This window comes from Carya illinoinensis, chromosome 11 (assembly GCF_018687715.1).
Source record: "Carya illinoinensis cultivar Pawnee chromosome 11, C.illinoinensisPawnee_v1, whole genome shotgun sequence".
Classification (NCBI taxonomy): Eukaryota; Viridiplantae; Streptophyta; class Magnoliopsida; order Fagales; family Juglandaceae; genus Carya; species Carya illinoinensis.
In genome coordinates, this window is record NC_056762.1 from 5,728,457 (window position 1) to 5,753,969 (window position 25,513).

Sequence of the window (25,513 nt, forward strand, 5' to 3'; positions counted from 1 at the left end):
CGCGGGAGAGAGAGGTTAGTGTGGGGAAATCGGTTAGACTACCAACGGGGGAGATGGATTGGGTATGTGAGGGAGGAGTGGCGATTTCGTCTATGCACGAGCGGGAGGAGTTGGGGATCATCGATTGCAGTAGAGGGCGGGGGTGGGGATATTGGCTGCGGGAGGGGGAGGGGGAAGAGCAACTGGGAGGGGGAAGACAGAGGGAATGATTTCTGATTAGTTTGCAAAAAGAAATCATATGGGGAATGGCTTCCAGAATCAAAGGTAATTGCAGAGTCGGTAGGAAGGGCTTCGAGAGTGAAAGTCTATAGTTTTATTGAAATAGGAGATTATCGCGGGGGTGGGGAGGACAAATTTTTATTTAATTAGTTTTTGCGGTGAGAAACATTAGCCGGGATTTAGTGCATACATCATGGGAAAAAGCTTTTCCCGATCACCAAAAAAAGTTGATATAATTTTTGCCTTCCATGATATCAACTCGTGAAGAAAAATTGCTTTCTCATTACAAAAGATATCTTCTCACCAATATTTATCCACAATTATAATCTCATGGGAAATAATCTGGTTTTACTCCCGCCCGGAGTTTCTATGACAATAGCCCACTTATTGTCACCAATCTATATGACATAAAAAGAACCTGTGGCAAAAACTCCAATTTGTTGTAGTGTCGATCTTTCACTCCTAAACATAATTTTATACATACAGGTCCAGTACTCCATGGCCTTGCTCTGTCACTAACTTATAAAAGATTCGTCGCATATACCTTGAACGAGCTCCAAGAGTAAATCTTCATTACTAGAAAAGATAACGCTCAACTGCAATAATAATTTAATCAAGAATGAGAATAAAAGACTTGAATCCAGCATATAGCCATGAGAATTATATATAACTACTTAAAAGAAAAACATGAAGATCAAGAAGATCAATAATAATTAAGAGTATTACTAGGTACAAATCGTAAAGAGTTTTGCTACATATAATTATTTTTACGTACTTCTTATACACTCTACTAATGTGATTGGTCGTTTTATATTAAAAAGAAATGATACAACCAATCACATTAATGGAATATACAAAAATAACTATATATAGAATTTTTGTTTTTTCACAGTGAGATACACATTTTTTACAAAAAGGCTGTACACGCGAGACTTATCTGTTTGGTACTTGTACAAATTATTACTCAATAATTAATTACCTCTCTAAGAAATTGGATGAAGCTCTTTTCCCCATTACAACATTCATTCACAGAATGTGCAAATGATACAAAGTGCTGGTTTTCATTGGCGAATCGCATCTGTATATCTCATATTAATTAAACATCATGAAGTGAATAATTAATAATTTGTCGCTTAATCGATCATATATAGACTTTGTACCTTGATTCTATATAGAAAATTCCTTGCCTTCTCCTTGATCTTTGAAACTGCAAGAGTGATCTCAAATCCTGTTGGTAAGAAAGTATTGAAACCCACGAGCAGTTCAGGCTGGCCCTCGAATAAATCTTCCACTGCCGACCTAAGTGCAAAGAAGTCGATCCTGCACAATACATACATACATACATACATATATATATATATATAGATCATCAATTCAGACGAAAAACACAAAGTTAATTAGCAGCATTTAAGGTTAATGTTTCGTTTTATAGAAATGATCACCCAATCATGCATGCATGATATATCGATGTTGGTTTCAAAAGAAGATGAAGAAGAAACCTTTTTAGTCTCCAATGTTTGATTAAAAGGAAGAAACGATGGTATATTGCTGGGTTGTCTTTGAAAGCCTCCTTCACTAAATTCAGAAATTCATATGCATCCTTTAGTTGGAGTACTTTGTCATCATGATCGTCATCGTCAGTACACCTAGCTACCACAACATATCTATTAATTAGAATTAATCAAAGAAATTATTAAGACAATAAAAAAAATAAAAAATAAAAAAAAAAGGAAAGAAACTAATATATTAATTAATTAACCTTTTTTCTGATGATCTGCAATCTAATTGGAGTGCTTCCAAGAAATGATCATCGTATGTCTCTGGCTGCCTGTCCTTAAACGTATCCTTCATGACCCTCAGAAACTCTATTGCGTCCTCTTGTTTATGTGAACACCTATATATATTACCAGGAATTAAGTTTTAAAAGAGAGAGTTAAGGAAGATCTACAAAAATGTATCATTTCGTCAATCTCCAGCAATATATATAGATATATATATTTATATATGAAGATGATCATCAGATCACTAGTTGTTTATTCAGGCTGCATGCATTTTCAGATACAAATTAATTAACGATAGATCGAAATATATATAGAGAATTGTAAAGGCTAATGATCACGATGAGTTGAAGAAGTTAATGCCCCGAAATTAAGGAAGAAATCATAAACAGAAGTTAGAAGGAAACCTTTTGTACTGAAAATCTTTCGCTATTCTGAGGAAATTCTCGTATATTTCTTCATCGTCCGGAAACTTCATGATCTGCTTCTGATGATCTAGCGAGAGAGATAGAGATTCAGCCATCATTCTTTGAATATCTACAGTATTTTGAGATAATGAGCTAGATATATAGAGACAGCTTCTTCTTTCGATTCTACGTCATAGGTTTTCCAAGTTTCCATGGTGAATTACAATCCTTAGATCGATTGGTTATTTTGAGAACATTAGATGAAATATTAGAGTTTTTGAACTGATCAGTATATCATGTCACATGATTAATTTATCAATTAAATAAAAATAGAAGGTTTTAAGAATCTAAATTTATGTAATATTTATGAGAAAATTTTGATAAACCATTTAAATTAAAATTGGTCAAACAGATTAGAAATTTATACACAACAGATTTTACGTACAATGTTATATTGACCGAATCATTCGCCTCATTGTGTTGACCTCCAAATCATGATCCCTTAAATGATAAATTTTGGTTAAAAAATAAGTAAATGGTAGAAGTTCTAATTAAAAGAGTTCTGTTAACATACTCCTTACGTACTCTACTGATATAATCGTTTAAATAAGTTATTATTTTATATTAAATAAATGACGCAGCTAATCATATTAATGGAGTGTGTAAAGAATACACAAAAGTGACTGCATATAGAATTTTTCTTTCTTAAAATATATTGATCCCCTTTTTCAATATAGCCAATTGATAATGGAGGTTCATAGATTGAGCACGCACGAGATGTAGATGTGCACATTCGTTATAGCGTGGTCCAAACCTCATGATGAGATGTGGAGCACTTCGTGACATGAGCAAGAACATTTTCAGAGAGGGAAGAATTGATGGCACTAAGGATAAGCTGGTCCTGCAAAGTCCAGGTGGTATAGGCTGGGATTGGGACCGACTGATTGTTGTGTTTGAAGGAGGCCGGGAGGGACAGGGATAGCATTCATCGACATAGCTATAGAGATTGAGTCCCTTTAGGTAGGGGACAACTTGAGCCTTCCATAGAAGGTAGTTGTCACGGATGAGTAGTTTGATGGAGACAAAATTGGTGAGGGGAGTGAATGATGAAGGAAAGGTGTTGGTTGACACGTGTGGCCGGGCGAAAACAGGGGAAGAGATGGTGGGTTCGGGCTTTTGAGAGGGTTGGTCCTCCATAAAAAAGAATGACGTTAGTCAAGAGGCTCTTGATAACATGTTGAAGAAACTTTCTAAGAAATATTTGCAGCTCAACCACAGCATTTATAAGTAACGATTTACATTCAGTACTGATTTGAATCAACTTCTACTACTAACAGTAGCCTAGAGATACGATTGGATTTGGACTAATTCATGATCAACACAGTGTCAGAATTAGTCTAGGAATTACTCGACAACTAGAACTCTTGTGCTTATCTTGATCGACTTGAGAGCTTGTTGTAGGTTTGACAACGTTAATTTCCTTAACAAATATAGATCTGAAGGTCATTTCATTCAACGTGTTATAAGGATGATTTCCAATATGATCTCCTTGACATCCTAATTAAATTCAATCTCCCAAATACAACTATATGATTTGGAATCTGATCAATATATATGTATCTCCAAGATAATTATGACAATATAAAATTTTAAAAAAATTAAATAGCATCTATGTTATTAAGGAAGAAGGACGGTACGCTGCCTAAAGTTTATTGATTACCCTCACTTTCATTGAAACAATATCGTGTACAAAATAAGAGTTTAGGACTTAGGAGTTACAAAAATCTTAAAACCAAACTCTTTAAGTTTCAAACTATTCAGCAATTACAAAATAAGCAAAAGCTTTGAAGTATCAATACAGATCAAGGAATGTAGATCAAGTATCCATACAAAAATATTAGCCAACCCGTCTAGCTACTAGTACTACTGATCTATTATTACAGGTTCCCTCTCCATGCACAAGATGATTTACTTCACAACTCATAAAAAAGAAAAATTAGAATGAGAAGTACTACATGATCATCATCCCATGTCATGTCATGATCGATATCTCCAAGGGGGATGTAGTTAATTCCATGCAGCCAGCTTGCTTCAAAAAGACATCAAAACCTTACAAAAAAAGTATTGTCAAATTAATAGGCGATCGAATCACTCCCCCCACAACCAGAAGGACCCTGCTGGTAATTCCCTTTCGATGCCCCCATTCAAATAAGCATTTTTAAGTTAACATCGTAATTAAGTTTGAAATTAATCCTGCATAAGACATAAGATCATCATATGCATGCATGCTCCTTATCATGGCCGGCCTTTCCCTTGGTCCCTAACGAAACCAACATGGCTGGGGACAGATGGCAGCGAATTCGAATTGTAAATCTATGTGATCGGCAATAAGATACATGATCTGCAATGAAAAATTAACCAACTAATATAAGATCAGGCATATCATCATGTACTCCTATTAATTCAAGACCCATGCATAAACATCTTTTTCAACAGTAGCAGAGAGTACTCCTGGGGTCGTAAACACACCAGCTAAACACTAATAATAAAGAGAAATGTTATAACTACAAAAGATCTCACTTGAAAAAGTAAACTTACAAACTGACATAATCTCATATAATGTTTTAGATTACTTTATAATAAAAGTAACTTTACAATCTAATAGAGTATATCATGCCAAACTAGGCAATTTGTAGATTTACAATTATAGAAGCTCTTTGTAACTAAATCATTTCTCTATAAATAGATTAGAAATACCTTATTGGTCACTAGTTCCATCCTCCGATCCTTTGGCACGGTCAAATATTCATCGAGATATTTTATAAATGTTAAGAAATGCTCCCTATCATTTGCAAACCGCATCTGCAATTACATGAATACATAAAAATAATAATATAATAAATACTTTAGTTACAAAGAAATCACACAAAAGTAAATTCATAAACTAACGCGATGCAATACGTTAGATCGTAAAGTTACTTTTAATGTAAAATAAATTTAATACATCATGTGAAATCATGTCAGTTTATGAATTTACTTTTGTACAATCTCTTTATATATGTAGCAACTCTCTAATAATAACCGTGCACATCGATTTACATCTATATGCGTGCGTGCGTACGTATGTACCTCGACCTTTTTCAAAAACTCTACTCTCTTCATGTATGCGTGTGGAAGTTTGATCTGATAATCTTTTGGTAAGAAAGTATTTAAACTCCTAAGAAGATCAAGATGACCATCGAGCAATTGCCGCACCCTCGACAAAAATCCAACCATGTCAATCCTACGCCATGTAAAAAATGCATGCACTTCAAAATCGAGTCATATTATGCACGTACACAGATTTTTATTGAATGTACACCAAATTCAAAGTGCATGGGTCACCAAATTTTTAGAGCCATGACTGGTTCTGAAACTCAAAAAATCACAATCTAACGAGTCCTACGTAATATTTTTTACTAGCCGTAGCACACTAGAAATCAGATACTAGGGATTTGTTTTTTTTTTTTTTTTTCAAAAGAATCAAGATTTGATTGAATTCAATTGAAAAGAGAAAAAACAAACTAGCAGCGAGCTGTTAGGCTAGCTAGCTGCATGCAAATCATTGAAACGTATATATATACGTACACTAACGGTTCCTACCAATAAGTTAACAACGTAAAATGCATGGAAGCCGCCAAGTACATGCAGATTCTTGTTACGTATCCAGTATCTTGCAATTGGAAAAATTAAGAAAACGAGAGAGAGAGAGAGAGAGAGAGAGAGAGAGAGAGAGATGGAAAAACGGAGAAAAAGGACACAAGTAGAGCACTTATAATTCATGATCATCAGCATTTGCAATCAGGCAGAGAATGCTTAAGTAGCAAGAAAAAGGGAAGAACCTGTTTCTTTTCAACTCTTTAAATAATTTAATGAACTTATCGTATGCCCGTGGGAAGTCCTTAAACCTGCTCTTCACTTGCTTCAGAAATGCAAATGCCTTCTCTTGTGACATTGGTTCGGGTTTTTCAAAAGATCTAGTACAAGATATCAGACAAAGAGGGCGTATGTACGTAAAAACAGAAAGAAACAAAAAAGGAAAACGAAAGAAAGAAAACACAAAAGAGAGAAACAGAAAATTTGATTTGTAGACAAAAGCATATAGAGAAAGATGAAGAGCGTCATCTTGTTGCATGCATGCATGGGCCGGCTCTCTCCATGCATCATGCAGATGAAAGGCGAACCTCTTTCGACGTTTGATTTGGGATCGGGGTCGACGCGGGATGTACATATTCGGGAGTTCTGAGCAGAGTTTCATAACGTGTTCTTGCATGGCGAAGAAACTTTGATCAGGAAGATACCCAGAGATTGATTCAGAAATTGTTCCGAGTTATGAGCAGGCAGGAAGCTGTTCGCGGCTCAAATCTTTCGAACTAACTTCATATATATACAACTTTACTAGATGGTATATATGTGTTCATGGGCCTCCTTAGTTTTGGGTATTTTTGGGCCGAGTTTATCTGATTCCAACCCATCTAGAGACTTCCCTTCTAAGGAAATGTAATTTTGTTTAGCAATGTTATTAATCTTCAATCTTCATATCTTAATTTAGGCTTTGTTTTCGTAAATAAGATAAAATGAATTGATATTAAAATTAAAAATTAAATAAAATAATATTAGAATATATTATTTTAATATTATTTTTGTATTGAAATTTGAAAAAGTTGAATTGTTTATTTTATTTTGTATAGAAATTTAAGAAAGTTGTAATGATTAGATGAGATGAAATGAAAAATTTTGTGAAAGTGAACGACACCTAATTCATATATATATATTAGCAATAATTGTAAAATAGTATTCCAATACTCTAATATATAATAAAGGAAAATAATTTATACAGTTTTAAGGTCTGCAAGCCTGGCTCACTCCCTTTGTAAAAATGATAAATATTGGGCTCACATGAAAGAACTCACTTTCTTATGATGGGCCTCACTATTTTTCAAAGAAAGTGTGTGATATTTGCATATCTTAAGATTGGATCGATCTAGCATTACTCATACTCATGTATAAATGAAAATTATTAACTAATCACTAGAATTTCAAAACTAAACTATCTCATATCATCTCATCAAATATAATCATTATAAATTCTCATACAAAATATAATAAATAATTCAACTTTTTTAAATCCTAAAATAAAACTAATATTAAAAAATTACGTTATAATAATATTTTATTCAATTTTAAACAAAACATCTCATTTCATCTAATCTCATCTGAACTGTGTAACTAAACAATAACTTAATTAAAACCACTCTTATTATCTTATTGGTCTTATTGATCTCATACAACTTCTATAATTGAAGTGAGATGTACAATAATTATGAAATATAATGAGACCAAACATATTTTATACTTTTCCACTTCATTGTTTAATTGCAAAAAACAAATAAATTGAGCCACCTGGCACAAAGTGTTCTCTGGCCAGGGTAGATCCAATCATGCATAGTTCAGGAATTAATTCAATAATACGAAACGAAGACAAAGAAAGAAATCCATTAGTATTTGATCAGTGGGATAATTGATCAACATATATATATATATATAAGACCCAATTAAGAAAGGAGAGAAGAACATGGTCACTCTGTTGCTTGCATATGGAATTATGAAGCAAGCGTGGCCCCCCCATAAATAATGTCCACAGCTTGGCCATTAATTCTTACTTTTCTTTCATTCTAAGCCAACCCATTCTAGTGGAGACCAGTGAAGGGATCAAGTGACTAATTAAAATCAGTTCTGATTTACTGAGATGATCATTCATATTGCCAAAGTTTATGAGTTTTGGTGCCAAATAAAGCTTCCATGGATCGACTCGGATTTTATGCAGTTCCAAAAAGAATGGGGGACCAAATGATGACATGCATGAGGCTTGGGAAAAGAAACACAGACAGACAAAAAAACTAAAAGATCTGTACAGAGAATGTCTTTGGAAGTATGTGTCTTATTTCCTCGTATACATGGATATAGAGAGAGAGAGAGAGAGAGAGAGAGAGAGAGAGAGAGTCCTCGAGTTATCTATTTTGGATCATGTTATGTGTCCCAATACATGCAGGCAAATTGCACATGGGCATGAAGATGATGCATGCAGTTTCAGAGCATCTGAGCATGCATCCAAATGCACGGACTTGAAAAATACTGACAGATGGTGAGAAGACGTTTTATCACTTTCTTTTTGCTTCAGTGCGCCATTTTCCCATGCATGTGGCATGCCTTCTCATTCTGGGGGCATCCTTTAGACCCAAAAAGCAAATTCTAGTAAAAACAATGTTGTATTAGATAAAACAAAAAACTCTTAACAAGTTTTTCAAAGAATTTAAAAGTTTCAAGTAAGAGACCAGATGGATCTTGAAATTGTAGAAGTACTACTTGGTTTTTTCTATAGTATTTTACACAAATTAATTAGCCATCATGAAAATTGAAGAAGTACATTAATCTTTTGTCCAACGTGTTAGTTGGTGTGTGATATTCATTGAAATTGGACCCGGTCCTTTCATCTTTTCTCCCGTTCAATGCTTCTAGGGAAAGCCTTCGATCATTTTTTCAACAAACATCTAGCTCGAGGTTGTTGTCCAAAGAAATGACCGATCGATGTACATGTTCTTCTTTCGGTCATTAGATAATGATTTATTCTATAATTTTGGAACTTAGTAACTCTTTAATTTACTTGAAATGAGTGGTTTAAGGTTTACTCTTTCATAAATATGATCCATATTTTTTTGAGAATTTATATTATGTAGTTAGAAATCATCATTTTTCTTAAAAATTTAAGATGATTGAAAGATATAGATTTTATTATTTATTTTATATCGTAACACTTCCCTTTACGTGTGGCCAGACTCTCTCTCAAAATTGTGATACTATGTAAAATTATCATTTATTTTAAAAGTTTAAATTAATAAAAATAGATAAATTTTATTATTTATTTTATATTTTAACATATAATAACAGGTCAAGATCCTCTCAAATTTTTATAAGAAGTTGAGAAAGATAAATTCATAAAATAATAGACCTACATGTAATGTATTCCTCCTTTGGTGTGGGGTGCCGTCCAAAGCATTGTTTTTAACGTTTTATCAGCAATTTCGTAACACATGCGCATCGACCGATCATTGGTGACGCGACTTCTCTATCTTTTTTATTTCTCAAAGAGAAAGAGAAAGGAAAGAACCCGTGACCTAACTTATATATATATATATATATATGCTAATTGAACTGCAAGTCAACCATTAATTATAATTAATTAATTCATGAGATTTTCGAAACTACATGCATATTAACTTTTGAGGAACTAAGATCAGTGTGTTTTTCTAATTAATTTTTAAAAGTAAAACATTCTTTAATATCATTTCACTGGCCACAGAAACCGGACCTCCCTCCTCCTAGGGCAGCATGGTCAATCTTAAACTTAGGTCCCGTTTAGATAGTGGGTATTTCATTTTATCATTATACTTTTTTTAAATTTTCATACAAAATATAATAAATAATTTAATTTTTTTGAATCTCAAATAATAATAATATTAAAAAATAATATTATAATAATATTTTATTTAATTTTCATCTAAAATCATATATTCTCATCTCATTATCCAAACCGCACCTTAACATACATTGGTCCAAGGGCACTTTCACATCTATATATATATATATCTAGCTCCCGGGTGGATGATCATGTCCTCTTCCTCTACCGCCTGAGATGGGTCATGGGTGGTAAGGGCCCCTCACTCCCAAATATATTTTTATTGAATATTTATTTATATTTTAGATAGAAATCATGTCTTTTAAGTTTTTAAGTTGTTTTTTAAGTTTATTTTTTATTTTTATTTAAAAATAAAGTTTTTGATTGTTGAGGTTTGAATGATCAAAATCAAAAGTAAGTCAAAATCAGAGTAGTAATTAAGAGCTAATTCATCATATTATATATGGATGGTTTTAGTGACTAAACCCATTTTAAAAACCACTAATGACTTGTTTTCAGCAGTTAATTTTTGGTTAAACTTAGTTAATTGTCAATTATTGTAAGTGAAAACTTTTTCAAGATCTCCTCTTTGAAAAGTTTCTTAGACCCTTTTTTTCGGTTTAGGGGTCATCTTCAATGGGGGGGCCTTAGCGGGTGACCTCGATCGATTGCCAGCCTACCTCAAATTTTGAGCCATCATATATAGATCGATCTAGTAATTACAAATTAACAAAATTAAATTTTTTTTAGACTTGAATTAAGCCCAAATCAACAATCTCTCATATATGCATGTTTCTTGTGGTGTACTTCATACATATTTTCTCCTTCTGGAATGATTGCCACCCAGCATAACTTTTTACCAACTTGGCCAACTTTTAATTTTAATTTTCTCCCAAAAAAGAAAAAAATTATTTGTATTTATTTAGAGATTCCAAATATATATATATATAGAGAGAGAGAGAGAGAGAGAGAGAGTTAAAGGTACTTGAAGTAGGTAAGGAGGTTGAGAAACGAGACCCACATTTTGATAGATCGAGTAGGTTCACCTGAACTTAACCGATCGATCGATCACAATTATCTCATTAATATATAAAACTATCAATGTCCAAATAATGATCAGAATCGTTATTTCTTAAGCAACCAAATATTAAATTATTAATGCAAGTTAATATTATGGGGAGCTGACAAATAATAAATCCAAACCACACCTAAGCTAAGACAACAATGTTGCATCACAATTGAGGCTGATCGGATGGTTTTCTGTCACTTTCTAATTTGCCTATATACTTTCCATCTTTGACAGGAATTTTTTTTTTTTAATTTTATTTTATATGTAAGTTAGCCTTTGGATCATCAAGTTGAAATATATATATATATATATATATATATTTGTTATGTTCATGAGGTTGAAACATAGAAGAATGTTTCCAACTATCCAATCTTGATGTATATTGGAGAGCTAATTGAGTAAGGCCTGATTTGGATAGTAAAAGTCTCCAATTCCATCTCATTTCATCGCATCTTAATATTTAATGCCACAAATATAAATATTTTTTAATTTCAAATTTTTAGTTTTTTCATTTAATCATTAATTAATTATTATAATTTTCTCAAATTTCTAAACAAAACATAAAAACTGTTCAGCTTTTTCAAATCCTAAAACAAAAATCATATTCTAACAAGATTATAATTTTATAATATTTATATTCAACTTTTTCTCTCTCATTTTTTAAAATTTCATAAAACATCTTAATTCAAACCATTTCACTATTATTCACAGATCATTATATCTCATTTCACTATCCAAATAAGACCTAAGGCTTTCACTCCAACTATTTTAAGGTAAATTTAATCTGTAATTCGTGTTTAGGTTTTTGTTGAATTTGAAGTTGGTCTTCATATATTTGATGTATTCTGAATTTTAAAGTAGATCACCCGTCTAATAATGATTAATTTTGTGATGAAAAATACTGATGAGATCAATGCTCACTTGTCATATATATATATATATATATATATATATATATATATATCAGAATCAATCTTGCGATGATAAATATAAAAGATTCTAAAAAAAAATAATGTCAAAACATGGTATGAATATGGACATTTTGATTTATACAGCATGAAAGCAATGGTACTTATGAGAAGTTACTTTCTATGAAAACTATAAGTAATTAAGGGGGAAAATTCTGCTTTTGGGCCATTTCCAATTTAATTAACAGATAGAGTAATCACTTAATTAGCACTGGTTCTGGGGTGTGAACTTCCAAATTTGTGTATAAATTATAAAAGCCATAAATAAAATGGATATAACTAAAAATGTGCATTGAGAAATTATGTTATTTGGTTTCAAAATAATGGCACTTTTCTGTCCATTTTTAGTGTGAGAGAGAGAGAGAGAGAATTTCAATTCTCACTTTTCAAGCATGTATGATGCATTTATAAACTTCATGATTTGGTATTACTTTATTTTGTTGTTATAGAGAGATCTATATATATCCAATGAATTTTGTTATATACAAGCAAAATCGCGTACTAATTTACATATTAATACTGATTCTTTCGTATTTAAAATTTAAGTTAACATTATTTTTAATCAAATTAACTTTTTAATCAATTATATTTGATTAATACACATATTAATACACTGTTATGATTGTAATTAAATTTTTTCATATCCAATTAAGTCATGATTACTAATTACTTATAGTTTTCAAGTAAAATTAGTGCGATCTTAAATTACCGAACAATAAAAGAGTAATGATTTGTATATGTTATAAATCTACGAGCCACTTTTTTTTATTTGTTTTTCTCCTGTGGAATCACTTTTTAACTAAGAGAAACTTGCCTTCGTACATAGGATTACTCAACGTACAACAAAAATGAGTTGTTCTTAAATGGTCTCTAAATGCCACAACAAACCAACAGAGTCTAAATTATGAACAGCCGATAATTTGGACAACAGATTTCAGCCACTGTCACCTCACTCCTTTCAACTAATTAATAAGTAAGTGAACTACTAATAAAATTCTTTTAAATCATCGCATTATATCTTATTTTATATTATTTTATTTTAATTTTATTTTAATATTTAAACATCATAAATATGAATATTTTTTAATTTTAAATATTTAATTTTTTTATCTAATTATTACATAATTATTACAACTTTTCAACACTTTCAAATAAAATATAAAAAATATTTTAACTTTTTTAAATTTTAAAATAAAAATTATATTTTAATTTTATAATATTTTTATTTAATTTTTCTTTCATTTTCTAAAATATATTAATTCAAATATTTTATTACTATTCATAAATCATTATATTACTATTTACGAATCATCTTATCTTATATCATGTCCAAATAAAGCTTAAATTTTCCGTGCCCTCGTGCTTCATGGTCATCACATATCTCTCTTTATATCGAGTTCTTTTTCCCACTTCATGATCACAAGAGAGCCGTTGTGGAAAATGACGATAGAAAAGTAAATTAAAACAAGAAATTAGAAAGCTTGCATTATTCTAGTGGGTAGAGATATATACCGTTTTAAATGAGCACTCTTCGCATATTTTCTTAAAAAAAAAAAATACTATTAAAAACGTAATTTTTTTAATTGAATCTCAAATTTATTTATTTATTTATTATTATTTTTTTAAAAAAAAAGTTTAAAACTACACATTTCTCTGTCCCAATAAGCCTTCACGGAATAGTGATACTGTAACAACTCATAAGCAATCAATCCACAAGTTGTTAATAAAATAATATTTTTGAAAATATTAAATACATCAAATCAAGAAACAAGTCAAAATACTTTTTTTTTTACAAAAATATTATTTTATTCATGGACATTCTGTGAAACCAATTTATTTATCTATAACGGCGGCAGGTCGCTTGTGAGTTAAAAAATGAGACGACCGTGGACCCGTGGTTGAAGCAACTATTACCACGTGGCAGGCGGTACTATTAGTCGGCGGTGCCCATTTTTACGGGCATGGGAAGAATCCGCTGTTACCCCCGCGTAACGAGCTCCAAAGTCAACGTAAGAGATCATAGTTTTATATATATATATATTAGCCAATCACTACCTATCGATCTAACATCGAGATCACATGAACATCCTTTATTGGCTTTCCCTGAGGAGAAATAGTTTAGTTATAAACTTATTATATATATAGTAATAAATTTAATTACGTAAAATTATATTAATTTATAAATTTATTTTTATGTAATATTTTTACGCCTGTATTTTTTTCTTTTAAATCTTTAATTTTGAGAATATTCTTAAAATTGAATTGAAAATTTCTATTTATAGTCCTCACTTAAAGACTGTATGTGCAGGTCTGTTATTAAAAAAAAAATCATTTTAAGAGGAATATTTTAATAATTTTAAAAATAAAATTGCTTATACTTGTATTACAGTCCCCAAATAGGACTGTATGTAGCATTGCCTGGATTGAGAAATTGGATTTAGATTATTCCTTAAATGAGAGGATTATTGATAAAAATGAGATTAGGTATCTCTTCCTAAAAAAGATAACACCAACGTAAGCACAAACATAAAAAAAATCTATAATTATGAGATAAATAGAACATATGATTTAAAATAAAATTATTATTATTTTTAAATATTTTTATTTTAAATCACAATTATCAATCGACATATTTAATACTTTCATAAAGCAATCACTTTAAAAGAGCCAATTTAAAATACCTAGTTCTAATAAAAAATAAAAAAAGGAAACAAATAATTTCTCTATGATTTTATAATATTTATCAATTTTCATGAATCATATCAACAGCATCATATTTTAATAATAAAAAATGTTTGATTATAAGGATCGTAATAATTGAATTTAGATTATTTTAAAACTATGTAATTAGGAATATCCATCTAATGCTAGTTCAATAAGAAGAAATTGCCTGCAAAGGAGAAAAAAGGAAAAGCAAAAATTGGCAAATTGCCCACTTTGAGTAAAACTGCAGAAAGGAAAACCTCCCTAGTCCCTATCCTAAATCCTTTTCAAGTTTTCAATTCCATGGGCAGAATTGAACGCCGTTTGTCGTTTACGTAATTGTCGTTTAACGCTTCGAAGTTAAGTTCTTCGAAACGCTGCCGTTTTACTTTTCGTTACTTTTACTTTTATTTTTCGCTTACTTCTTCTGTCGGTAAGATTACCGTGACCGTATCATTCCCTGTGAGCATGTGAATACTATAAAAAGCAAAAGCGCACCGACTGCTCTTTCACTGACTGATAACCGGCTAAACCACCATCGTCTCCGGCGATGTGGCCGGAATTTCCTGAGGTTCCACTGCCACATTCGTGAGTAACCACTCAATATATAAGAAAGAAACACTCAAAAAGGCAAAAAATGGCCCAAAACCTCAAGCACCGAGTCTTCACCTGCCTCACCAAACTGTCCGACCGTGATACTCACTCCATCGCCGTCTCCGAACTCGAGTCCATTGCCCGAACGCTGGAACCGGCCCACTATCCTACCTTCCTCTCCTGCATTCACTCCACCGACCCCTCCGACAAGTCGCCGGTGCGCAAACAGTGCGTGAACCTCTTGGCAATTCTCTCGGAGAATCATGGCAACGCGCTCTCTCCTTACCTCTCCAAAATGCTATCCTCAATCACCCGCCGCCTCCGTGACCCTGACTCCTCGGTCCGATCCGCTTGCGTGAATTCCGTCGCGGCTATGTCGTCTCACGTGACGAAGCCGCCGTTTGTCTCTTTCCTGAAGCCCTTGGCCGACGCGCTATTCACGGAACAGGACCTGAACGCGCAGATCGGAGCGGCTTTGTGCTTGGCTGCGGCAATCGATGCTGCTCCGGATCCGGACCCGGCGAGACTGGCAAAGCTGTTTCCGAGGTTCGAGAAGTTGTTGAAATGCGAGAGCTTTAAGGCGAAGGCGGCGCTTCTGGCTCTAATGGGGACCGTTGTTAGCGCTGGTGCGGCGTCTTTTAACGGGGCATCGAAGAACTTAGTGCCTTGTCTGATGGAATTCTTGCGTAGGGAAGACTGGACGGCGAGGAAGGCTGCTGCGGAGGCTTTGCTGAGTTTGGCGGTGGTGGAGAGGGATACCCTCGCGGAATATAAGGCCGGTTGTTTGAAGGTCTTCGAGAGCCGTCGATACGATAAGGTGGTGTTCTTCTTCTTATCATAGCTAATGTATATTCACTACTTCTGAATTCGGTCAATCGAAATTCAACCGTCGATTAAACATTGTTTATATGTTTGTGATGTAATTGAAGTTTTAAGAATATCCCACCGATGTAATGTGAGATTATAATTTGTTTCTCTAATTTTATTTTTTCTTCAAAAGTAATCATAAAAGAATGTGAAAATTTTCGAACATGTATATTTGGTCACGTGACATTTACTAACTGGTACGCCATGGGTTTTTGTACTGATTTTAGAGTGTTGGGGCCTTTTTCTTTGGGACAGGTGAAGGCTGTGCGGGAGGTTATGAATCAAATGTTGGAGGCTTGGAAGCAGATTCCTGATGTTTCGGATGAGGCATCACCACCTCCGCGATCGGACTCTTCTTCAAAAGGTATAAATCCTCCTCCTTTTCCTTTGGTTAGCATTTGAATTTGGTGATGGATAACCAAGAAGAAAAGGAGAAGAGGAGTTTAGGATCAATAAATATTAAGAAATCGGTACCATTTCAAGACGTGCTGCAGTTTAGGATCAATAAATATTAAGAAACCAGTACCATTGATATACTGTAATTTTAACTTCTACCTCACTTTGATAAAATCAATTCTTCTGTTAGTACGCTGGTAAAACTGTGTTATTATGCCACTTGAACACCAAGAACTGCGCGTGTTGTATAAAAAATGAAAAATAAAACAAAGTATTTTGAAAAACCTACACGAACCTAGTAGGTCAACATAGTGGGATGGGGGTGTAATATATAATATTTTCCTCTTTTTTTGTTTTATTGTATCAATAGGCTACAAATTTTTTATCTACTTTGCATTCCATGTTCAATTGACATCCATTTGCAACATTTTTCTGATGTTGAGTATATCAATTTCTTTCTGGATTTTGTTTTTTATTGTGAGGACAGACAATGCAAGTGATGGACGCCATGCACTTGGTTCCAACCCCTGTGCTGCTGGTTCGGAAGCTCGTCAATTGAGGAAGAAACCGATCCTAGCTGGTCAGTTAACCCCGTCTGATAGTTCATCTGCTATCAGTGCTAGAAAGAGAAGTATTCTGGAAAGCAATGGCAATAAAACAAATCCACCAATATTTCGGAAGCTGGACCACAAGAAAGCTTTAGACTGGAAAGTTGAGATTACAGTACCTAATGTTTCTGGGTCTTTTGAGGTTGATTATAAGGAGACAGATGAGAATGTCCCCGAGAGAAGGAACGTTGAGACAAATAGGTTATCAAAGGCTGAAACAAAACGGTTGCTCTTCAGTAAGAACTCTGATGACAAGATGCACAAGTTTGGTGGGAGCAAGAGTGAATCTCGTGTGGTTCCATGTCAAGAAGAGATCCCAGAGTCCACTGTTGTTGTCAGTAATGTTTCAGATTTCCCGAGGAACCACAAAGAGTGTGAGGATTTAGCTTTAATTCGCAATCAGCTTGTTCAGATCGAAAAGCAGCAATCTAGTCTACTTGATCTCCTGCAGGTTTGTGTTCGAGTTTGAAATTCGAGCTTATGGATTTTATTCAATTGTATCAATAAACTGGGTTCTCTTTTTAAGCCATCATGTGTGAATTTTTTCTCATATCATTGGACTAACCCTACTAACAAATCATGTCTGGCCTCTTAATTGGGCATTATCTGGTAGATCCCTTCATTTATGATATCCTGAAATTACCTTAAATAGCCATTGTTCTAGATTATACTAGCTTAAGATTTAAATTGTGTGCTACCGAATGACGCATGGCCAGAGCCATCAGTATGAGCAACTCCATTATCCTCGTTATCCATCTAGTGCCTGAAAGTAATTCATTATATACTTGTCTCCTTGTAGATAATGAAATTGTGGGGCTTGCTCCTTGAGAGTTATAATTTTGATTCTGTGCTACTAGTTTCTAATATGCACAATTATTGTCCACACTGGAGCTAGTTTCAAGAATCTGTCCAGGAAAAAAAGTTTAGGTTTCCTTAATATTTCATTTATTGTGGGGGATGTCATAATATTAGCTGGACTCCAATGGCGATATTCGAGATTTTATGAGTGTTGATCTGACCATGTGCCACACATGCAAGTGCTTTTGCACACTCACTCACATGCATCAGAGGCTTAAAGATATAGATGCTTCACCATTAAATGCATGAATGGCTTTAAGGAGTTGCCCTCCAGAATATGAAGTAAAGTGAAAACTGATTTTGCAGCCTTTTGGGCATTGGTCGGATTAAATATTTGAGTAGATTTAATTGAACCTAGATTATATTATGTATGAGACTACCGTTCCAGAGAGCTGCAAAACGCTTAAGCATTTTATCATAAATTGCACAGGTTAATGGCCTTTTTTCACTATCAACACTGACACAACTAGTCACAAGTTTCAGTTTCCTTCCTATGGATGCCAACTGGAGCTTACTATTTGACCTGAACAGTACTTTATTTTGCTTTGTCTCACTTAAGCAGGCATGTTGCTTAAGAGTGGTACTCATAAATGTGTTGTATTCTAGTGTGTATAGCACTGATTAGTGAAGTTGATGAAGGCTGCTTCTCAGCTTTCTAATTTTCTTTGTGCATTTAGAGATTCATTGGGAGCTCACAAAATGGAATGCGTTCTTTGGAGACACGTGTGCATGGCCTAGAGTTGGCACTGGATGAGATCTCATGTGATCTGGCTGTATCGACTGGGAGGATGACTAAAACTGACTCCTTTGGATCCAAATGTTGCTTGCTACCGGGTGCAGATTTTTTGAGTTCCAAGTTCTGGAGGAAAACAGAGGGCCGGTATTCCTCTAGGCTTTCTATTTCTGGTATCCCCCCAACAGTGCCTGCCATGTGCCACAGAGCTGACAAGAGGGGAAATGCTGAAACGTTTGAGTTAGAGAACCGTATGTCTCAGCTACGGGGTGTTGGGGGGTTCATTTTGAATCCCCTGGCAGAGATTCAGAGTGATTCAAGGGGTATCGCTGAGGTGGCTCATCATTAAACAATGAAAAACAGCAGGTATTGTACAACTTGATTTTTTATTTTTATTTTCCAGCTTTTTTTAATTTTAATTTTTTTTTAAAAATAGAATTTTCAAACATCAATGAGTGCCATCTTGATATGCAAGCCCAGTGTAGTTTTATCCCACTTGCTCATATTTGCGCCATGTGCAAAATTTAAAGTTAGAATGGTTTAGTTTTGGCATGTCATTTATCTGGTGCAAAAGGTAAAAGTTAGAATAGGTTAGTTTGGAATGCCATTTATCTGAGAGGAAGATGGAAGCGCTTCAGGATAGGCCTCCAGGCATGGTTTTTCATATCTTCTAGACAACCTGGTGGATTGAAGAATGGCAATGCCATTATTCCTGGTCATAATTCTTTTGAGGGAAATCAGGGAATTAGGTAATCTGATTTCTACTTTTGTTTAGTGAGTAGGGAACAGGAGCAGCTTCATAAACTTTTAAAATAATATTTCTTAATCTTAAGAATAAGAATCAGCACAACCCTGCATAGAAATTTCTTTAATGACACTATGTTTCCTGCATCAAATATATGATTGCAACTTCTTCTTCTTTACCGTTTGGCAGATATGATGCATAGTTTGGGTTGGAACTTGAGTTCCCTCCAATTCTAATCTTCAGCTTGGTGGAGAAACAACCATCAGATGATCAAGAGGTATGAAGATGTATCAATTTATGGGATATAGTAGGCTTGTTATGAAGTAGCCTATTGAATGTTGCATTACAACAGCAGCGGTTGGCAATGGTTCTTTTTAATACTATTCCCTACAGAAGAAGTCTCATCATAAACTCTTGGAAAAATCAGAAGTACTAATTCGCACAAAAATTCAAAAAAGAAAAAAGAAAAAAGAAAAAAAATCGTATTGGAGTGAAGCATTCGTTTTCTGTTTGATTCTTCGTAGTTGTGAAATTGAGAACTCGCCCAGCAAGTGAGTTTCCACTAAAAATGCCACTGTGATGATATGGAGGGGGAAGTATTGTGTATAGAGTACAGTTTATTTTTCCTCTTTCTATTGAGGGAGGGGGTCGTCCTCTTTTATTTTGGTTTATAATTACTTGACTTGAAAGGGGCAATGAGGAAGTGGATGCAATTATGATGATGAACACGCCTACATTGATTGAGTTTTACCTATCCTTTATTTTCTGTATAAAGCTATTCCTCTTTACTTTCTTTTTAATTTTCCCTTGTAATTTATGTTTTGAAATGCGTGGGAATTGTGAGGACAGGGCCACAATGGACATAACAATTGTAATGATATCATTGATATGGCCCTTTGTACTTGGTTTAAAGCTGGTTTTCTCTAGAGAGCATATGGACAGATGAAACCATAAAGCACTCTTCATGAGACGGTCAAATTTTCCTACATGCTACTATTTCTACCTGCATATGTTTCGCTAGATCACGGCCTATGGGTTAAAAGGTGTTGATTTATTTGAGCTGTCTGATGCTCACAAATTACACGAGTTTGAAGTTTAACAGGATAAAAGACATGTAACGAGCACCATTTATTTACAAATGGAGTGTAGTACGGTACTTTGGTACAAGCACAATGTAAACATAACATTTTTGTTTGGGACGGCAACTATTGGTATAACCGGTCATCCATGTAAAATAACATGACCACATGATACATCAACCTCAGGAGAGAGAAGGGCTTTCTCTCTACACAAAGTCCCTCATCTTCACCGTCTCCTTGTTCCATCAGAGAGGAGGTTGGAACTTTGGCTCCTCTCCTTCTATCCGTTCCATTTCTAGCATTACCTTGTTTATCGGTTTTTCTCGTAGTTTTCTAGTTTTTCATTCCACCGGTTCGATTTAAGCCTATTACCACTTTCCAACGATTGAATGTCTATCTACAAGCGCTCCACCATACACAACCCTCTAGCTACGCATATACTAGTATAATGCAAAACCTCTGCAAAAATCTCGACGCGAGTCTAAAGCACAACTTAGCCTGCATGTGACCACCATGCGTCGTTGAGTCAAAACGCCTTTGATAGTTACACATGCTATACTAGTGGGCTTGTCATCCCAAGTTCTATTAGATATGACTCATCCCAATACCACTAGGTGCATGGACTCCACGCGCCATTGTGTTGAAACACCTCTAATAGCTACACGCGCTATACTACTAGATTCGTCATCCCAAACATCTGTTAACGTGTTTTGCTACATACAAATAAAGTCATGTACTAATTTGCGTACCAATATTAATTCTTTCATACTTTAAATTTAAATTAACATTATTTTCAATAAAATTTACTTTTTGACCAATCACATTAAATTAGTGCGTAGATTAATGCACAATTGTGCTTGCAACTAAATTTTTCCTCTGTTAAATATAACACACCCCAATACCACCAATGTGTTGCCTCCATTTGCCGCCACAACTGTGCACCCGACCACTAAGGTTCGGGCCATGCGATGCCATCCATTCACCATAAAGATTTTGAGGTTGGGGATGCCAACCTCCTCTCCAAACATTTTTTGGCCAATACACAACAATACACCACCACCAACCATTCTGTCACAACCCCTAGAAGATTTACTCGGGACCACACCTCGGCACGACGCATTGAGGGTCAGGACAGTCACATGGCTAGTCTGCTTGCATGCCTTGGCTCAAACCATGACACGCAGCAGGCGAGCATGGAGGCTACTGACTGCGGGCAGACCATGCGTTCAGGCTTGCGCGTGCCCTTGAGCGTGCATCTGTGCGCATGCATGCGTGCCCCCACACCACCTAGCGAGGCCAGTGGAGGCACGCCATCCAGCACACGGCTCCAGCCTATGCCTTGCAGAGCAGGTTAGTGGCATGCCTCGCGGCGTGCCATCTAGCGCATAGCTCCAGCTCATGCCTTGCGGAGCAGGTCAGTGGCATGCACACCAGGCATGCCATCCAGCGCATGGCTCCAGCCCATGCCTTGCAGACTCAGCACCCAGGCCACCAGCCTGGGCCATGCCGTGCACCATCATGGCTTACCTTCAGCAAGTCATGCCCATCATGCCGTGCACCACCATGGCTCACCTTCAGCAAGCCATGCCCACTATGCCGTGCACCACCATGGCTCACCATCAGTTAGCCATGCCTCACCACCTTGGCTCACCATCAGCCAGCCATGCCGCGCACCACCATAGCTCACCACCCAGCAAGCCATGACCGCACCACCTGACCATAGACCAACCTGACCACCGTGCACCACCTAGCCCACCATGGGCCATGTATGCCACGGCTAGCCTTGGTCCATGACCATTATCTTATTATTTATTTTATTTATTTAATTTGCTTTATTTATTTATTTTCTAGGGACCTATTGGGGGTTTCCAATTTTTTTTTCTTATAAATAGGACCTCCTTCATTTGCTTTAGAATCTTTTGGCAAACTCTTAGAGGGAAGACTATTGTTTGAGAGATCATAAACTGGTGTCTTTGCACTTAAGCTTTTTGGATGCAATTCGTGAATCCCAAAGAGAGAATCACACTTTGAAATTCTTTAAATAAGTGTGATTCATCTATCTTGTTCTTGCAACTTGGTGCAATTCGTGAATCCAAGTTGTGTTTATCAATATATGAGGTTTATTCATTACTTGTGCAGTCCGTGTATCAAGTAGTGATTTATCCTTGTTTATGTTTTTAGTTCATTCAAGTTCATTAGTATTTTGCTATTGTTCTTGAGCGTTCTTCGTTGTTCTTGAGTATTCTTCATTTTGCACTTGAGTGTTCTTCATTGTTCATGCATGTTCTTCATTGTGTTCATGTGTGTTCATCATTGTTCTTGAGGAGTTCATATCATATTTTGCTCATCCAATCCATCCAAGCCTCGAAATCGCCCACCACTTGTGTTTGTCAACTTTCCATAGTTGATTGCTTCATCCATTTTACCCTAGCCGCCCCCTACATCTTCCAATTAAGATTCCTATCATTTAGGAATTCTAATTGATCCCTAAAATCACTCTCATAATCAGCCATTCATATCTCCATCATATCCCAAGATTTTAGGAAGGTCATCTCCAAGATTTAAGGAAGTTTGACTTCCAAGATTTTAAAATCCCTCCATCACCAAAAATTCGGCCAACCCTAGCTTGCCCACTCCAAATCACTCATATTCCATCCTAGCCACCCATTTTACATCTTCCAAACCCTAAACACAACTTCCAAACCCTAAACCATCTTCCAAGTGGCACCTACACTAGCACACACTTGTGCCGTGCGCCCCTCACCCTTGAACCACACAACCCTTCATCTTCCATCATTCCATACACTCATCTTAGCCTAAACACTTAACCTCACCATTCCCAAGTGGTCATATTGACCACCTTTGCACGTGAGGCAAGCAAGAGAGGAATCAAGTTTCGGTCATCACAAGGTCACCATTGGCGTGGAGGACTTGGTGTTTTGGGTCTAGACCGAAGATCCCAACACATTGCCTCCGGTCACAGTTCGTACTACGTACTATAAGAAACTGTCATTTAAGGCAGCACTCCTTTCGCGGGAAATGAATTGGGACCAACCAGATTCATTTTTCTTTTTTACACCACACTTGTTGTAATTGGGTGTTTGTTGAGGAACCCCACCCCCTCATGCATCTTGATTGTTAATGAAATGCTTGCTTTAACAAATAAATAACATGCCCAGACGATACCATTTTTCTCGAATGAGAGACATTGATACAATTAATGAGAAAACCAGGTTTTCAGATGTATCGATAATATTCAAATTACTTTCTAGCAGTGATATTTGTGCAAGGCAGGACGACATACAGATAAAGCTTATTAAAAAACAAAAAGCATACGGATGCCTAAACGCAAACCAAAATCATGTTCTGTTCAAGAAATAATTGATCCAAACAGCTATCTGCAAATAACAAAGATCTACATAAAATCTGGAAAGTTAATCCCACTAATTGACGCTTATTGGCCAGGCATTTTAACTTTATAGATGAAACAATAAGTAAGAATATGAACGTTTCTATGGTGCATTCAAGGACAGAAAAATGCAGCGTAGGATTCAGGACGGAAGCAAAATTTGAAGTCATGGGGCTGGCTCACTGGAGCCTTGCTTCTCAATTTTCTGCAGGAAAGACAACAACAGAAAAAAGCCAGCTGTCCATTAAAAGTAATTTGACAGAAGTATCTAAACATTTTATGCTGTAGCAGCATAACAGCTATTACAATTTTCAAAATAGCAAGTAATTCTCAAACCCGATTCAACCTATTCAAAACAAATTAAGTTCATAAAACCAGAAGAAACGTAGTTTATCTTCAATAGTGTGATATAAGACAGAATGGAAAACCAAGTCGCATACTGGGTGAAGTTTAGTCGTTTGGACCTTTCACCCATCTGCCAATTACTTAGTCACCACCTGCTTCGTATGAAACGAACAAGAAGCTCATGCAGGCAAGGGTGCATTTCCACCACTGCATAGATTTATACCTCGATACCAGCGTACATACAATTCTCACTCTAACAAAATCACTTCACAGTTTAAAAACACTTGTTTTTGTGGAAAAGTTACCTTGGCACACAGTGAGTCTTGAATCCAAGATCTCACCTTTTTCCCTAACCTTATGGAAGAAGTTCCAATGGTCTTTCAACCATACAACCTCTCTTTTATAAATATCACTGGAAAAACGAGATCCCAACTTCAAATTCAGAATGAGTAAGTGTGTTATGTTCACCTATAAATCATATCCGAATTCCAAAAAGTACAGCTAGATTGCTGGCTAAATATTTCAATAACTATAATCTGTAATCAGCAGGCTTCTACAACTTAAAACTCACAGCATAAGTATATTAAAGGTGAAACAACAAGAACCAGGAGGGACCAGCAAGGGTATTATTCTATAATCTGCATGCTAGAAACCAAGCATTATAACGTATTATAAATGCATAAGATTTAATATGCTTGACCATTAATTCCTATCCACTACATAATGATCATACTGTGTGAGGCTCAAGTAGCTAATTTAACAAATACACAATTGTTATGTCAACATGATAAACAATCAACTACTTAAATTAGATGGTTATTAGACCCCGCTTACAAATTCAAAGGCATTCAGGCATTGAAGTGCTCTTTCATGTTTCAACTGAAAGGTTTAAACAAATTTGTTAACCTTTCAAAGCCATGTTCTTGTCATTGACTCTTTTTTTTTTTTTTTTATAAGTAAAAGATTTTATTGATCCACGTAAATAGGCAAAGCCTGAGTACACAGGGAGTATACAAAGAGAGCCTAGTTACAAACTAAGTGCTGCGAATAGTAGCATAAAAGTCGTGAAGACTTGTTCCGTTCAATACAATAGAAGACGCTAAAAGTAATAGGGTATGAAGGAAAAATGCCCTGAAACCATATAGGGAGCGTTCCTTGTTCTCAAAACAGCGTCTATTACTTTCGATCCATGTGCACCACATTAAGCATAAAGGTACCATCTTCCAAACAGCAGCTATCT

General features: G+C 35.1%; 2 protein-coding genes across 3 annotated transcripts; one reads left to right on the plus strand and one right to left on the minus strand.

Annotated features, from left to right (window-relative positions):
* Positions 1-452: 452 nt before the first annotated feature.
* On the minus strand, positions 453-2,710 carry LOC122280414 (paired amphipathic helix protein Sin3-like 5). Its single transcript, XM_043091304.1, has 6 exons — positions 2,405-2,710; positions 1,979-2,113; positions 1,719-1,865; positions 1,380-1,539; positions 1,199-1,297; positions 453-815 (listed from the first exon to the last, which is right to left on the minus strand). The coding sequence occupies exons 1-6, from the start codon at positions 2,521-2,523 to the stop codon at positions 735-737; spliced, it is 741 nt and encodes a 246-aa protein (XP_042947238.1). The 5' UTR covers positions 2,524-2,710; the 3' UTR covers positions 453-734.
* Positions 2,711-15,094: 12,384 nt separating this feature from the next.
* LOC122281715 (TORTIFOLIA1-like protein 3) lies at positions 15,095-20,240 on the plus strand. Of its 2 annotated transcripts, XM_043093453.1 has the most exons (5): positions 15,098-16,050; positions 16,356-16,464; positions 16,984-17,555; positions 18,640-19,061; positions 19,630-20,240. In XM_043093453.1, the coding sequence occupies exons 1-4, from the start codon at positions 15,277-15,279 to the stop codon at positions 19,042-19,044; spliced, it is 1,860 nt and encodes a 619-aa protein (XP_042949387.1). In that variant the 5' UTR covers positions 15,098-15,276; the 3' UTR covers positions 19,045-19,061; positions 19,630-20,240. The 2 variants fall into 2 exon arrangements, with proteins under 2 accessions (XP_042949388.1, XP_042949387.1); XM_043093454.1 differs by lacking the exon at positions 19,630-20,240 and having other exon boundaries at positions 15,095-16,050; positions 18,602-18,813.
* The last annotated feature ends 5,273 nt before the right edge of the window (positions 20,241-25,513 follow it).

Bases quoted from the DNA above. Each gene is read 5' to 3' on its own strand.
- LOC122280414 (XM_043091304.1), bottom strand. From the start codon at position 2,523: ATGATGGCTGAATCTCTATCTCTCTCGCTAGATCATCAGAAGCAGATC. The intron at 2,114-2,404 runs GTTTCCTTCTAA...TAATATATATAG, and splicing joins AAAGATTTTCAGTACAAAAG to GTGTTCACATAAACAAGAGG. The intron at 1,866-1,978 runs GTTAATTAATTA...TGTGGTAGCTAG, and splicing joins TGCAGATCATCAGAAAAAAG to GTGTACTGACGATGACGATC.
- LOC122281715 (XM_043093453.1), top strand. From the start codon at position 15,277: ATGGCCCAAAACCTCAAGCACCGAGTCTTCACCTGCCTCACCAAACTG. The intron at 16,465-16,983 runs GTATAAATCCTC...TTGTGAGGACAG, and splicing joins ATCGGACTCTTCTTCAAAAG to ACAATGCAAGTGATGGACGC. The intron at 17,556-18,639 runs GTTTGTGTTCGA...TTGTGCATTTAG, and splicing joins GTCTACTTGATCTCCTGCAG to AGATTCATTGGGAGCTCACA.